Source organism: Bombus affinis, unplaced genomic scaffold, assembly GCF_024516045.1.
Source record: "Bombus affinis isolate iyBomAffi1 unplaced genomic scaffold, iyBomAffi1.2 ctg00000080.1, whole genome shotgun sequence".
In the NCBI taxonomy this organism is placed as follows: Eukaryota; Metazoa; Arthropoda; class Insecta; order Hymenoptera; family Apidae; genus Bombus; species Bombus affinis.
In genome coordinates this window covers 510,094-527,707 of record NW_026108828.1, presented here as the reverse complement: position 1 = coordinate 527,707, position 17,614 = coordinate 510,094, and the positions used below count along the sequence as shown (strand labels likewise).

The following is a 17,614-nucleotide window of genomic DNA, read 5'->3' as shown; positions in this document are numbered from 1 at the left end:
TTCGTTACCGGACGCGAGGCCATTGTCATAGCGCCGCGAGTATCTAACATTGTGATTAATTACCAACGCTGTAATACCACTCACTTGTGCCAATAAACTCTACCATTGTTACACCGCATCGATGGCCAATATCAACGAAGATTCATCGAACACCTCCACCCCCAATCCTATCGTCCAGCCGACATATATATATATGCATTTCTGATAATCATTTTCAACTCGCACAGGAAAGAAACATCACTGAGGCTACCGCGAATTAAATTCGCGTATCAAGTAACAGGATAGATACGATTCATACGAAGCTTTGCGTCGTTATTCGAGGTAGGAAAAGCTTTAGCAGTGATATCGAGAAAAGCGAAACTACGAAATCATCGCTGTCGTCGAGACAGAAATTGCTGCGAATATCGCGGAAAGCAGAGCGACGGTAAAGAGTATTACAGGAAAAAGTTGTTCGGAATATTAGCCTTGGCAAACATATTTCAAAGCCGTTGAATATGGCGAGATTGTCCGCTTTGTAAATATTTACCGAAAAACATGTCGTATGAAGCTGGGCAATAAACGCGTTTTTCCACAGTTACAAACAAGTATCGTACGTATGAAACAAGTAACGACGAATTTTCCATTTCACAGCACGCGACAATTGACCGTATTATCAGCGTTTCGTCAGAGTTTCAAGAACTGCGTTTTCTTTTCTGTATTTATGGTTTCGCAACTGTAAAACGGAAGGTTTATTCTGGAGATGCGAGTTCGCGTGAACAACTAGCGCAACGAGTAAAAACACGCGGTTTTTGCTACTCGATCGAATTGTTAGCAACTGTGTGTACGAGATCGTATTACTCCCATCGTTGATCGATGTCAGGCTTCTATCCGAGCACACGGACAACGTTCTCCAACGACCAATCAAACATACCAGATAATAATTTTTCATTGTATCATTATTGTAGCTATTAACGACACGGGCTTGTTGTCGCATGATAAAAAGCATGCAACTGCGCTGACACGATAATACAGCGAACTTTTGCACGCTGCGATGGAAAACGCGTCGTTACCTGTTTCGTACGAACGATACTCGTTTGTAATTCTGTAAAGAAACGTCCGTTGACGAACATTATATAAAATTCTTCCTTCTTCTTCTTCTTCTTCTTGTCTGTAAATCAACTCCTTACAATTTGGCGGTTTAAATTTGGCACACCCCGTATATACAGGATGCAACGGAACAACGTCTGAAAGCGAGAACAACGCGAATCCTTGTGGAAAAATGAAGAAAAAGTATAGGATAAAACGTTCTCATTTTCGATTTGGAGAATCGAGTCTGAAAATTTATCAAGTATACTCGAACTGTATCTGAATATCGGTTCGAATAATAAATTTATTTAATTATATAATTAATTTATTACAAAGGAAATACAATCTGGATGTGAATGTTAAATGGAAACAAATTTTGCTAAGTTGAAAATCGATCGTATCGTAATTACCACGACTCGTTGTTTACAGATTAAAAATCTGTTTTACGAATACGAGGAGCTATATATCTACTGTTATTAATCAATTTTTATGAAAAATTTCGTACGATGCGCGGATAAATTCTAATTTGATAAATTGTTGGAAACGTGGAAAATTGAATGCAATAAAATTACGTGGCACGGTTTACACGGTTGCAACTTTATGACCCACTTAGGTCAAGTAGCAATGAAATTTATTGCATATATCGGAAATTCAAGGCACGTAATTGGCAGTTTATAAACAAATTATTTGTTCTCTTAATTAAATTTCCCGCGTCGAAAGCTGTGAAACGTTTTTGTATCGAAATCGAAGAATCCAACATCGCGATCCTATGAATCGAAGAATGCGACGTAAATGTTCGAAGTATGGTTGAGAAACGATAGAAAATTCCAAGTGTTACGCTGTATTTCTCGTTCGATTTAAATCGAAATTTTAATGAGGAACAGCGCCGATTGATATTTAAAAGTGAAACGGTTAAGAGCAACGATACAGGTTTTGTTAAAAGCAATTGGTCTACTTACCTCGCTGTTTAAACGGGTTTGTTTGACGTTACTTTGATCAATTTCCATTGACACTTTTATAGATAGCATTCTTTTTTACGGATGGAAAGCCGTCTGATGGAAATTTGTCTGAAATGTCCGTCGTAAAATTGCATTTTCGCGGGCAACAGAAAACAATGGAATTTTGTACAAAAGCGCAATACTTTAATTAGCGCAAAATTCCATTTTCCCCGCTGGGAAATTGAATTTTCTATTAAAGCGTGATACGTTTAATCAGCGGTGGCGTAATTTCAACAAACTAACAACTGGAATATTGACTTGTCACAATTTTGTGACACCGTATATGTCGTTGATACGTTCCAGTCTGGTCGTATTTACAATTTCAGAAATTTTGCAACTATTTTTTCATTTTATCCGTAACGAGAATAGCGAAGATAAGACAGGCAAACGTGGTAAAACGTTGATAATTCGGTTACAGGGAAATCGAATAAATTTGAAGTTGAAGAAAGTAAGAGAAAGTCGAAACGAAGCAAACGCGATTCCTTAAGCCACGATGTTCAGGGATTTTATAATCTTTCCGGTGACGTCTTCGACGTGGAATACCCAGAAGCTGAGAAATTGATTCTGTACGATGAAAAAGACGATGTCTCCACAGAATACAACGATACAATAGTGGAAGAATTATCGATCGACGTAAATCCTGTTGAGAAATGCTCAGTTGGTATGACCGCTAGTTACTAAAAGGTTACTAGGGTTATGTTGGTACGACTCCTAACGACGCTCTTTTGCCATAGGAGTCGACCACGCCTTAATTGCTAAGACGCATTGGGAGAGTTTAGACGTTTGCTGTGTGATTTGGTGTTTTGTATAAGAGAGAAAATAAAAGGTGTGATAACCAATCCGAGTGGATCCGAGATTGATTATCAACCCCAACCTATATAAAATAACAAATCCCGAGGAAATTGGATACTTCTCTGGTCCTAAATGGCAAAGGAACAGATTATCAAGTAAGTCAAATATTTTTCCAAATGCCATTCTTGTACAATCGTTGCTTTTCTACTTACCACGTACAATATAGCGGTTAATAAATTAACGAATCATCGAATATTACTGAAAGAAAGAAATTGTACTGATATTCCAATCTATCGTGTACAAAAGTAATAATAACAGCATGTAATATAAGAATAGCTTATCTTCAGCCTTAAAAGGAACTCGGTTTACAATTATTCTCCCTATTGCGTTCCACTCTCGCTTCATCTTCTACACGTTCATCTATATTTCGCTGTTTTTAATTTATTTTATTATTCCCTGTCTATTACACATATGTATATTGTCCATTGCACGAATCTTTATCTATCTTGCCTAATTTAATGTAAAAAAATAGAAAAATAGAAAAATTTGCTGGAGGAATACGTTTACCAAAATTTGTCAAGAATTTTAAAGAAATTTGCAGGATGAAATTCACGGTGATACCGAATTGATATTTTTGAAATTATACTTTTGAAATAATTATTTATATCGTAATAATTATTCCACGAATACTTGCTCGTAGATATTAATTTATGCTTTTAATAATCATGCGTTTAAGCTATCAAGTCGAGTCGAGTAGACTTTCTAATTTCGTGGAAGATAAGTCGATTTCTAAGATAAGTCATTTCATAGAGAAAAGACCAGCTGCTAAGGATTCGCCGCCACGATGGCTAGAGCTTGGAATAGCTGCTGATTACTCCGTTTTCATGGAATTCGAGTACAGCAATATATCTTGGCTCTTTTAAACATCGTAAGTAATACCAAACGAAATTCTGTTATTATACTTAGATATAGAATACCTCCTCCTACATATGTACGCAAGCAACCGGGAAACATAGGGCAGAGTTATGCGTATCTCTGTATTTTCAAGGTACGCTACTTGCTTTCAAACATCTCGATCGTATATTCGGACGGAAGCTCTGTATTTTCTGTTTACACTGTTCAAAGCTTGCACGTATCTTTTAAAAAGTTCAGCGAATAATTTATCCGTAATGGAATTTTGTAATCGATTAATTTCAGCCATTCGGTAATTGGTTTTCCAATGCTGTTGAGATTAATAACGTACATTTCCTAAGATAAATATAACGAATAAAATTAATTTTTTAGGAAAATTATATAAGATACGATGTATTTACGAGAGTTTTGAATAATAATTTATTTGTAAGGCTGTAATACTGTTTTAACGCCTGTTACATTTTCGTACGTATTTTAATCCTAGGTCAGTGCAATTTACATGGACCCATCGCTCGAATCCAACATGATTCTAGTGATCGTACGAATGATTTTATACGCGGAAAAACGAGACGTTATGGTAAGCGATTTCCATTAAATTAAATCATTTAACTAAAGTAGTAACTATCTGAGATACGCCTATGCGAGTGTCAATTATTTTATTTTCTACTTATCTGTACAGTGTATGGTATATAAATTATATAGGTCAAAATATCTGCGCATGACGTTTTAGATCGATAAAATGCAACGAGTTCCATTTTGTTAAATTGGACAACCGTGAACGATCCCTTGGAAACAAATTTCCAAACAAACAATTTTCACGGATCATTGACAAACCTCGCATTTATCGTGTATCCGAAATATCTGTATAATCGACTATTAAACCTTTTTCATCTCTTAGGAATCTTAATTTAATGTTATAGACCTATGATAATATCATTGATATACGACACTTGCGATTCCTTTTACTTTTCTTTTTCTGCTATTCTTCTCTGCTGTCGAATCAACATTTCAACATTTTTCAGGAAGATTAAAATACTAATAGCGTTACAAGTTACATTTGATTACAATCAACAACACGATTACTTGCACTTATATTTATTATCATTGACGAATATTTATATATAGTATATAATGCATGATGTAATAATAAATATAATATATTCGTAATATTAGCTAGCTTTTATTAAGAAAATATTAAACGTTGTCGTAGGTCCGCCGTGGCGATGCCAGACGATCTCTCGAGAACGTGAACAAATGGAACAGAAAGATGCTGTCCTCGAAGGGCGTAAATCTCGATGTTGCTGTATGGTTGACGCGGTTAGATATAGGAGGTCCTTCCGGTTACGCACCTGTGTCAGGAGTATGCGATCCCGCGAGATCGTGCGCGTTAAATCGAGACGAAGGCTTGACCAGCGCCTTTATCATCGCTCACGAAGTAGCACACATGTGAGTGTCCCACATGTTGAGATATCGTTGGCAAACTGAAATATTTATAACTGGCCTGGGTATTTACGCAGAGACCGTGTGTTATTTATTTATGCAAACACGTACCTGTACGAGAATAATTTGAAAAATGAAATCTCCATAGGAGAACTTATTATCTTTACCGAATATCACAACGAGTACTGTACTTTGAATCTGCCATAGATTTTTGCGTATTATGTGCGTTCTTGCATTCCTCCTTTCACCTACGATGGCTCTTAAACAAGAAACGATATCGTAACGAGCAATACAACTTAGCTGAGCGTCCACTTTGGTTCCACTAGTGTTGTCCCATACGACTTTGTGTTTGACCTCGCTATTAGGGGACTTTTTACCCAACGTTTCCTTCACCGCCTTCACTACCTTCGATTTATCGAACTTGAGACTTAAACTGGCCGTTACTAAATCTTCCGGCTTCTTCGACATCGGTTGGTGTCTCTTCGTGAACCAATTCGACGGTGCCATAAAGGTCGAAATAGCGGCTTTCGAGGATCCGCTAAGCTTACTTTTAGCTCCGTGCAATGTCGACACGTCGAAGCTATTGGAACGGAAGCTCTTCGATCGTCTTCCTTTCTGTTCGGTCGTTTTTCCGGGCCAGTTTGATTTGCTATCGTCCCGGGAACTCGGCGCTTCCTCGCCGCATCGGTTGATTTCCGTCGCGGAAGACGCTAACGAGCTTAGGATCGATATCAGATCCGTATTAGAGCAGACAATGCCCGCAGCACCGGAAACGGATGCACTCGCGGCTCTTGGCAGTTCCGAGACGCGCTTTCGGAGAGAAGACGTCGGCGAAACCGACGGAGTAGGCATTTCAGAGAATCGTTGTTTCGGCTGTTGAGTGTAACGTTGAGCGGAACTGTTACCCTCCAGCGGCTGTATTTCGTACACTTGCTCCGTCGACGTCCTGTACATCCTTAAGCGCACCTGGCAAACGGATTGCTTTTATTCGAAAGACAGTTTCTTTTTTATCATAATTCGTGCGTTATGATACATGTTTCGATGATTGAGCCGTTAAGCGTGACAAAGCGATGGAATTGTTTTGCACAGAAATTCTGGTTCTAAAATTATGTTAGGGATTCTAGGGCGTAATAACATCTTGGAACGCAAAGTTATCGATGTGTCGATGAAAGTTAAGCGAGCTTTATCGAAGCACACGTTCGAGTCTTTGGGCGATTGCTAGGAATACGCGTAATGTTCTTTTCTGTGAGCTGAAAAGTTGAACGACTATAAAAGGCGTTTGTAGAGGATTTCAAAGCGGAAGAAGAAGCGATACAAATGTTTAGAATCAGAAATTATCTGTTTATATAGAGATCTGTTTGATGCAAGATCTAAAATCAATCAAATCGGATTGTATGGATTGTGTATTTGACTGTGTTAATCCTTTGACGTCGATAGCAACGATGTATATAGCGAATGGCGGTTATCAGCCAAGATTATGAGTACGTAGGGAAGAACAGAACTGAACGCTTGCTGTTCCAATAATGACGATCCATAAAAGTCTGAACTCTAATAAAAAAAAACGCATGATAACGAATACAGCGCGTATTCTTTCGTATGTCTTCAATGAATATGTATAAGTTTCCTCGTAACAGAGTTGAAAAATGCCTCTAGCGTTCCAAGTTTGAACAACGTTTGTGTCGCGCGAAAATTGAACAATATCTGAACCGCTTGAACGTTAACAAGTATCTTTTTCTGTGTTCGAGGTGTGAATGCCGCGAGTGTCATGACCAACCTTTCACGTGCTCTTGGCGCGCCTTCTACTGGCAAAGATGGGACGCTACTTGAACTAACACGAGATGTTAGTTTTCCGAGAAGATCACGATATCTGTGCGGGTGAGGAAGTTCGGCAACTTGTACCGCTGTAATATAATTCCAAATTACCCTGCGGAGATACCTAGTTTACGACACGTCCCTGGCGATTGAGCGCGGGATGAAGCAAATTTCTATGTTATTGCTTAATAATTTATGATTCCAATTGAAAAATAAGCTTCTTCGCGACCATGCTATAAGCTTCACCGACGAAGACGTGCTTCCTTAGCGAGGCTCCTGACGAACAAGGAATGAAAACCATAGCGACTCGATTCGTCCGTAATTTTAACTGTTAATTCTCGCCTAATTAATAATTGTTCTAACTCCACCTAAAAAAGAAGAAAAAAAAGTAATTGATGAATCCACGTATGCGTACATTGTTATAAAGAACGATATGATGTGTAAATAATTATAAGTTACAAAGAATAAAATAATAAATAATACGATGAAAATTGTATACCTGGAGAGCAACGAATATTTGGTTCTTTCAAATCTTAACTTCGCACGATCGTATAGAAGTTCGTCAACTTTAAACTCGGTTCTTCTTAGTCTGCAAACTAGCGGAGATAGAGCGGCTAAAATTGTTGAGGTTATTCAGTATATAAAGAGAGAAAAACGCGTGGATAAAGTGTAAGATACAAAGTATATATTTGACTTAATAATGAAATACAGGAATACAATTTGAGCTGGTCCAGATCCGCACGCTAGCAGTGTTACTTTATGACTGAGAACCCCGAAGCCAACGTCGCCTGTCTACCGTTTATGGTCTGCCTCCCTGCTATTCTTTGTTTATATGCTGTCGATGGCTTCAGCGCTTGAGAAAGCTAAAAAGACCAAATGTGGAGTTTTCCTAGAAGTGGTGACCACTTCAACACCCTCCCTAAAACTCTACATCCCAACAAACAATTATATCTGAATATTTTCTAACTCTCGTCGTAAATATCTGAACCTTGATTTTGTCAATGTCTTCACAAATACATTTGCCAACTGCCTTTCTCTTTTCCATTCAAATTAATTTATTACTAAAAAAACTACGAGAAGACTAAACAGATCATGTAGAGTTTTTTTTTTTATATTAGAAGTGATAGTCACTTCGACACCCTCCCTAAAAACTCTACATCTCTATAAGCAATTACCTCTTAACATCTTTTTTATTTTTCAAACCTAACTTTTGTCTTAAATATTCAAATCTTGGTTTTGGCAACGCTTTTGTACATATATCTGCCAGTTGCTCTTCGCTTGTTACATATGTTACATCAATTTCGCCTCTATTGTATAAATCTCGCAAAAAGTGGTATCTTATATCAATATCCTTACTTCTTTGATGGAATTCAGGATTCTTAATTAATTTTACGACACTAGTATTATCTACACATAGCGTATACTTAAATATCTCTATTTTGCATTCGAGAAATATTTTCTTTAGCCACATAATTTCTTTCTTTTCGGATCTCATCGTTTCGTTAAAATCCACTGGTAATTTTTTCGCTACGTACGTTACTGGGTTACCATAAAAATCGGTTCGCTTGATCTTATCTCTATCTCTCAATTGTCTCACATTCTCGCTAGTTATAAAAGGTTGTTTTTCAGTTTCACTCTCTGCACTTTCATACGTACATACTCTCAGTTGACCGTAATCCTCCGAGCAGGTCGGACCTCTCGGCCCTAAGGGATAAACAGGCGTAGGCCCTAACAGTGAGCGCGGCAAGCTATACAGTGCACAGTAGACAGTGAGAGAGCAAAAAAAAAAAAGAAAAACAAAAAGAGTGCTAAACAGTGAAAAAATAATGATAACATCAACCTCTCTACAAACAATTTAAAAATAGAAGAAGAAAGGAATGAAATCGAAACCAAGGAGGCAGAACCCGCCATAAGCTCGTCAAAAAAAGGAATCAAAAGAAAAATAGAAAAACAACAAATAATTAAAGATAGCAGCATAAGAACTGCTACACAAAAGACGCGGAAACTCAATCCGCCCCCAAACCTGGTAACCAGGAACAAAATAAACACAAAACAAGAAAATTTAAAAGGAGAAGAAAGCGACTCACAAGAAGAGCACGACGATAAAAACGAAAATATGAAACAAAAAAGAAGCCCACAACCTCAACCAATGGCAATCACATTAAAAAACAGATTCGAAGCCCTCCAAGCCCAAGACCCCTGCACACCGCAACCGCATGAAACCATTATCGAAAACATTAAAAAAAAAACGACGTATTAAGGGAAAAGGCAACCAGACAGCCCACTCCCCCGGACACGTCACCAATAACCACAAGCAAAAGCTATACCGTCCGGACAAGCACCCCCCCCCCCCCCCGCCGCTCCGCCAAAAAAAAACAACACCACATCCTTCAACATTACTGAAAAACCAAACTCATAAGGGCCTGCCACCCAGCCACCCCGCTGAAGACCAGGCAGACCCCCCCACATCAGCAAATGGGGCCAGGCCACCCCCCATCAACATAACATTACAAGACCCAAAAGACACAATAGCACTCATGGAAAATTCCCTCAAAATCAAGAATTTCCATATCAAAAGAATCCATTCAGGTAAGCACGTGCTTTATCTTCAAAACATAAATGACTACGCGAATGCAAAAAAAATACTGACCGCAGCCAACACGGCCTATTTCACATATACCCCAAAATCTCAAAAACCCCACACGTACCTACTAAAAGGGCTAGGAAACAGCTACACAGAAGCGGAAATACTAGAAGACCTAAAAGCCCTGAAAATAGAAGAAGTTAATTTCACCAAAGTGACTCGATTCACAACAAGAAAATCAAGGGAGAACAACACATTGCTCCCAATCTATATAATTCAAGTCTCCCCCGATAGCAACATTGGGAACCTACTAAAAATAAACAGACTTAACTATCTAAAAATAGCATGGGAAAAAATTTAAAAAAACGATATCACGCAGTGCTACAAATGCCAGCGAATAGGCCACACAGCACAAAACTGTAATCTAAACTATCGCTGTGTAAAATGCACTGAACCGCACGGGCCAGGCGAGTGCAAAATAAAAAAAGAAGCAGCAATAAGCAAAGAAAAAATCTACTGCGTAAACTGCAAAAACTACGGACATCCTGCATCATACAAAGGATGCCCAAAACTCGTCGAATTACCCAAAAAGATTAATGAAAAAATCATCAAAGCAAAAACAGCAAAAGCCGAAAGAATCGCCAAAATAAGCCGTAAGTACGTCCCCGAGCTAAAATTCGCGGACATAGTAAAACAAAGAACAAGTATAAACGAGACAAGCCCACAAGTAACAAACATAGCGGCACAAGTCAAACAAAACCCCAACCCAACAATAGACTCACCCCGAATAAGCATAATAAATGTCATTGAAGACTTCAAAAAAAGCATTCTAAAAGCTCTAAGCGAACAACAAACACAACTAAACGAAATAAAAAAAGCACTAAATACACATGAAGAAAGAATCGATTCCATCTTCAACATCATCGAAAATATAGACGAAGATTAGCCAAAACCCACCCGTCCACCAATCACAGCAAAAAATAAACCAGATAAAAGTTAAACATCTGAAAATCATCTCAATAAACGCCAACTCACTAATCTCAAACCAAAAAAGATACAGCATGCTAACACTAATTAAGAAAGAAACCCCCGACATAGTACTTATCTCAGAAACCAAACTGAACTATAGACATAAAGTGCAATACAAAAACTACTCTATAATAAGACACGACAGACCAAACGCTACCCAAGGAGGAGGAACGGCAATCCTCATAAAAAACCCCCTGAAGTTCAAAACAATACAAAACGACAAAATAACAAAATTCAAAATCCTAGAGACGACGATCATAAAAATAAAAATAAACAATAAGGAAAACTTATTTATCTCCGCAGCCTACGCAGCCCACGGAAACCAGAATCAATTTAACGACGAATTCGACGATCTCTTCCAACTTTTACAGCTCGACAAACAGGAAAACTACTACATAATAGCCGGTGACCTTAACGCCAAACATACCAGCTGGAAAAACGAAACAAACAACACGAGAGGAAACTCCGTCAGAACCTGGCTAGACAATAAAAGCATTTTCTACAAAACAAACCTCTATGGCTCCGAGCTACCCTCTTACCCAAAAGGACGCTCCTACCTAGACATATGCCTAGCAGACGCCCGAATAAAATTCCAAAACTTACGACCAAATAACACTCTCAAAACCATAGACTACGACAGCGACCATAACGCCATAGTATTTCAGATAAACAAAAACACATCCAACTACCTAACACTCGAAACGCAGACCGAAACACCCAGGTTCAACTATAAAAAGACAGACTGGAAAAAGTTCCAAAACCTGCTCGAACAGAACTGCGACCTAAAAATCTACAACAATGTCAACCTAACAGACAGACAAATCGACTCGTTCATAGACGAAATAGAAAAACATATACAAGAATCCGTACCGACATTTAAAAAAAAAGACTCCTGCGAGCCATATATAAACTATAAAATAAAAAAACTACAACGAGATAAAAGTTACATACTATCGAAATTAAACAACCTAAGACACAACTACTCTTACGACAAAAGAGAAGACATAGAATTCCTAAAGTACCTGCTACACGAAATAAAATCACAACTAAAACAAGAATTCGCAAACTCTATAAATCAATACTGGACAAATAAAATAAAAAATATCTCCAAAAAGACTCTGCTAGCAAGTTCCCGCAGATAAATCAAATTTTCAGACCAAAGGAACAAAACTCCATCCCGCCCCTCAAACTGCCTCCAGAAAAAGCCTCCCTCATCCAAGAAGCAGGCATCGAGATACACAACACCAACAAAGACACAGAGGGCAACTTCATAATATCAAAAACAACGGAAAAACTAGACATTATCGGCACCCACTTCGCCAAAACTCACACACAAAACGAACACATGGGCCGAGAACAATTAAACAGAATTATCATCGCCGAAACAAACATACTAAAAAATAAAATAAAACAAGACATAGCGCTAAACAAAACAGTCTGCACATTCTCAAACGAAAACACATCGGACGACCCCAAACAGCCCGACCCAGAAATAAACTACTTTACAAACTTCAATCAACTAAGTACAATCTTCTCCACGCTAAACAACAAAAAATCCGCCGGCTTCGATGGCATTCCAAACATCTCGCTCAAACGCCTACCAAACAAAATAAAATGGTACTACACAGTACTGTTTAATAACGCACTGAACAACACGTACTTCCCCCAAAAATGGAAAAAAGCCAAACTCATAGCCATTACAAAAAAAAAAATAAAGACGGCTCATCACCTGGAAACCTGCGACCCATAAGCCTCCTCCCCAACATAAGCAAAGTATACGAAATGATCATAAACAACCCCCTAGCAGCCTTCTGCTCAAAAAATAAGATAATCCCGGAAAACCAATTCGGCTTCCGCCACAAACACTCCACAATCCACGCAATAAACAAACTTACGTCGGATATCTGCTGGGCACTTAACGCAAATCAACGAGTAGCCGCCTGCCTAATAGACATCGAAAAAGCCTTCGACACCGTCTGGATCCCAGGGCTCATTTATAAAATAATTAAAAAGAACTTCCCCGAATACCTAATCAAAATAGTATGGGACATGATAACAAACAAAACGTTCATAATGACCGACGGCTCGCACACTTCAAGCAAAGAATTCTCCATAGAGAACGGCCTGCAACAAGGAACAGTAAATTCCCCGCTACTCTTCAGCATCTACAATAACGACTTACTAAACCTCTTTAACCTCAACGCATCCACACATAAACGCTCCATAGCCTTCGCGGATGACCTAATCATCTACGTAACAGGCCGCAAAACCAAAACGATAAGAACAGAACTGCAAGAACTCTTTAACAAAATCAGCGATTACTATCATACATGGAAACTAAAAATTAACGCAAGCAAATGCGAAACCATACTATTCAGACCCATGACAAGCAAAATCGGCCCAGCAGAAAGGGAACAAATCAGGAAATTCCGCCTAAAAGAAAAAGCAAACGAAGAGAACCTCATACCACACAAAAATTGCGTAAAATACCTAGGAATAAACATAGATGAAAAACTAAATTACAAGCAACATATCGAAATCCAACTCTCCAAAGCCAGCAAAGCTTTTTGGAATACAAAAAGGCTGTTTTATTCCAGACTTCTCGATAGCAAAGTAAAAATCATGTGCTACCAATCGTTAATAAGACCCATTATAACCTACGGCTGTCCAATATGGTACAACATACCAGCGTCAATAATGGAAAAAATTCGCATATTTGAAAGAAAATGCATCAGAGCTTGCCTGAGCATTTACAGATCTGAACACAGCGGATACAGAAAATACGTAAAAAACAAAAAAATATACGACTTAGCCAACATCCACCGCATCGACTGTCACATCCTAAAACTAACGAGAAATCACTTCTCGCAAGCCGCGAAGATCAAAGAAAACAGCCTAATCTTCGGCTGCTTATACCCAAACGACGCATACTTCAAAATCACTCTGTTAACAGGCTACATCCCCCCCGAAGCCTTTATATACCTAGACGAAAGAAACTGTCTCCAAGACCAAAACAACATACCCATAATTTATCATATGCAAAGGAAAATAGGAATGAAATCTATTCAATACGAGGAAAACCTAGATAGCCGTACTGCAGACACTAGGTGGAGATACAACATGGCCCTCCCCCAAAAGGATACAGAAGACAAACACAGAAAAAACACAAAAAAATATTGGTGGATACGGAACCCATAACAAAAAACAACAAGATAAAGAGCCACAAAACGGCAACGCCCACTGAATTAAGTGTAAATATGTAAATATGTAAATAGATATACGAATACTATACTAATCCCACAGAACACCCCTCCCCTCCCCTCCCAGTCCATCCCCTCCCATCCTGTAGTATAATATAATGTAATATTGTAATATCGTTACACGTGTATCACGTGTACCTGTATATGTGTGTACAATATGTATATAGAGTTCGTTCGTGAGCGCCGAGGCGTGCAGACGTGCCCGGCAAAGTCCACAAAATAGCAAGTACCATCCAGTTGCTGCTGAGTGCCGAGACGTGCAGACGTGTGTCCAGTGCCCTGTGAAGTTCACAAAACTCCACGTGACGCCCAGCTGACGAAAGCAAATCCAACTAACCTAGCCAGGGGTTAACAGCCTCTCGACTAGTTCTTTCACACTGAACTAACTAGCTCGATGATGGCTCTATCATTTCCAACAGGCTCCCCGGAGCAAAATTATAACACCGCCATGTTTCCTCCCCCGTGGCAAGAGGGCAACGCAACTATCCTGGTAAATGACCACCACACGAAAAAACGAAAGCTCGAACCGACCAAGACAAATGTAAACAAGATTCAAACCAAACCATCAGCCAGCCAAGTGACTACCTACAATAGATTCTCAATTCTGGAGTCCACGGAAGACTCCATGATTACAACCGAAGAGGTAAATAATCTCCATACTCAAAGAATTCCCCCTCCCCCACCGATATTCATTAACGACGTAATCGACATACAGTCAATGATTAAAACTATCGAAAAAGACATCAGCAAAGAAGACTACAAGCTAAAGATTAACAACAACCAAGTGAAAATACTGCCGTCCCACCCAGACGCCTATAGAAAGTTAACCAAGCTATTAAAAACGTTAAACGCCAAATTCCACACATACCAGCTCAAACAAGAAAGACCATTTCGAGTGGTGCTACGCAATATCCATCACTCAGTCGATCTAGACGAACTAAAATGCGAACTGTCAAATCACGGCCACGAAGTAACTAACATCAGTAACATTAGGCATAGAATCACAAAAAACCCACTATCCTTATTTTTTATAGACCTAAAACAAAAAACAAACAATAAAGAAATCTACAATATCAATCGGCTGATGAACTCCATAGTTAAGTTCGAGCCACCTCTTGTAAAGAAAGAAATAATACAATGCAAGAGGTGCCAAAGGTACGGCCACACGCAGAAATACTGCAATCACAACTTCCGGTGCGTAAAATGTGCAGGTAATCACCCCACTGACCAATGCACTAAATCCCCGGAAACCCCCGCCAAGTGTATCCACTGTCAAGGAGAGCATCCTGCGAACTACAAAGGATGCTCAGCCTACAAATCGCTACATAATATAAAGTATCCAAAACTGAGACCCAAGGACATAAACATACAAGAACCTAAACCCCAAAAACTCACCACACCAACAGTATCCTATGCGCAGGCAACGCAAGGAAACGCATACAACTCGAAAACACACAGTGTACACACAGAAAATAGAATTCCCACCCCACCAAGCACTGACAACTTTACCAGACTCGAAAAACTTATCGAGAAGCAAACTGAGCAAATTAACAACTTGCTGTCACTACTCACACGCTTCATGGACAAATTCATAAGCACAGAAGCAAAATAAAACCAATGCGAATAGCTCTGTGGAACGCCAACGGTCTAGCTCAGCACAAAGCCGAACTAGAACTATTCTTAAAACAACAGCAAATCGATGTGATGCTCATATCCGAAACCCACTTCACCGACAAAAACTACCTCAAAATACACGGCTACAACTTCTACCACACCCAACACCCCAGCGGAAAGGCTCACGGCGGCACCGGAATCATAATCAAGTCAAACATCAAGCATTACGAACTTCAACCATTCCAGAAAGACTACCTCCAAGCAACAAACGTAGCAATAGAAGACTGTCATGGTACAATCACCACCTCAGCTGTATACTGCCCTCCCAGACACTCCATCGCCAAAGAAGACTTTGACCACTTCCTGGACACCCTGGCCAGCAAATTCATAGCCGGAGGAGACTACAACGCTAAACACACCCAATGGGGCAGCAGACTGGTTACAGTAAGAGGCAAAAACCTCCTCAACAGCATATTAACCAACAACCTCAACTACCTTACCACGTACGAACCCACACATTGGCCCACCGACACAAACAAAATACCCGATCTCCTTGATTTCTTCATAACTAAAAATATCTCGTCAAGACACGTCCAAATCAATTCCTCGGCTGATCTCTCCTCTGATCATTCCCCCGTGATAGTAACAGTCAGTTCAACTATCATCGAGAATACACCTAATGGCTCCATTCATAACCAACACACCAACTGGCAGCTCTTTAGAGAAGTCTTTACCCACACAACTTCAGCCTCAACCTCACTAAAAACCAATGATGAAATCGAAGCAGCCACGGAATACCTAAATGCGAGCATAATAAACGCTATCCGCGTCTCCACACCGGCAAAAACGTCCACCAGCAACCACGAATACCCCCAGTACATACTAAAAAAAATAGCAGAAAAACGTAGACTAAGAAGGATATGGCAGACCCATAGAACACCGGAGGACAAACGCAAACTAAACAACGCAACTAGAAAACTATCCAAAACCATAAAGAACTACAATAATGACCGTTTTCACAAATATCTCGCCAGCTTGTCCCCCACAGCCGACTCAAACTACTCACTATGGAGAGCCTCCAGGAAACTCACGCGCCCCCCACAAATAATACCTCCAATCCGCCGCCCGCAGGGTGGATGGGCGCGTAGCCCTATAGAAAAAGCCAACCTATTTGCCAAACATTTGACTGAAGTATTCCAACCCCATTCCTCCATAGCCGCAGCGGACGTCACCGAATACCTGCACACTCCCTTCCAAATGTCCCCTCCTATTCAACCTTTCACTTCTGCAGAGATCATAGAAGCAATCAGTCGCCTAAACCCCAAGAAAGCAGCAGGTCACGACCAAATAGGAAATAAAGCAATCAAGGAACTTCCCATAAAAGGGATTGCACTCATCGCATCAATCTTTAACGCCATCCTCCGCCTTGAACACTTTCCTAAGGCGTGGAAAATCTCACTAATCACCCTCATCCCCAAACCCGGTAAACCAATATATGAAACCAGCTCCTATCGCCCAATCAGTCTCTTACCTACCCTGTCTAAACTATTCGAGAGGATGCTCACGAATCGTCTCCTTCCACTCTTAGAAGAATTGAAGACTCTCCCAGATCACCAATTCGGCTTCCGAAAACAACACTCAACAGTAGAGCAAATCCACCGCATAACCCACATAATCAGCCAAACCCTTGAAAAGAAAAAATACTGCTCAGCCGTATTCCTAGACATCCAACAGGCATTCGATAAAGTATGGCATGAAGGGCTACTCTACAAGCTTAAAAAAATCCTACCCCACCCATACTACTCCATCTTAAAATCCTACCTAACCAACAGACAATTCATAGTTAAATGTCTAGGCGCCACTTCCGCAACATTCCCAATAAAATCCGGCATACCGCAAGGTAGTGTCCTCGGACCCCTACTATTCTCCATCTACACTGCCGACTTACCCATATCAAACGAGGTAACAATAGCAACATTTGCCGACGACACAGCACTATTAGCTACCCACGCAGACCCAGCAATTGCCTCATCCACTCTCCAGCGAAGTCTCGACTCCATGGAAAAGTGGTTCCAAAAATGGGGTTTTAAAATAAACGAAAAAAAATC

General features: G+C 39.7%; 2 protein-coding genes across 3 annotated transcripts in view; both read left to right on the top strand.

Annotated features, from left to right (window-relative positions):
• Positions 1-3,010, top strand: part of LOC126927216 (uncharacterized) — a 111,492-nt gene extending 108,482 nt beyond the window's left edge. For both annotated transcript variants that reach the window (XM_050743491.1, XM_050743492.1), the window contains exons 2-3: positions 2,482-2,724; positions 2,798-3,010. In XM_050743491.1, coding sequence (XP_050599448.1) covers positions 2,482-2,724; positions 2,798-2,874 — 320 coding nt within the window. In that variant the 3' untranslated portion in view covers positions 2,875-3,010. The remainder of the gene's footprint in view (positions 1-2,481; positions 2,725-2,797) is intronic.
• LOC126927234 (A disintegrin and metalloproteinase with thrombospondin motifs 3-like) overlaps positions 1-7,515 on the top strand; it is a 112,417-nt gene extending 104,902 nt beyond the window's left edge. The window contains exons 3-5 of the mRNA XM_050743514.1: positions 4,252-4,344; positions 4,978-5,213; positions 6,953-7,515. Coding sequence (XP_050599471.1) covers positions 4,267-4,344; positions 4,978-5,213; positions 6,953-7,034 — 396 coding nt within the window. The 5' untranslated portion in view covers positions 4,252-4,266 and the 3' untranslated portion in view covers positions 7,035-7,515. The remainder of the gene's footprint in view (positions 1-4,251; positions 4,345-4,977; positions 5,214-6,952) is intronic.
• The last annotated feature ends 10,099 nt before the right edge of the window (positions 7,516-17,614 follow it).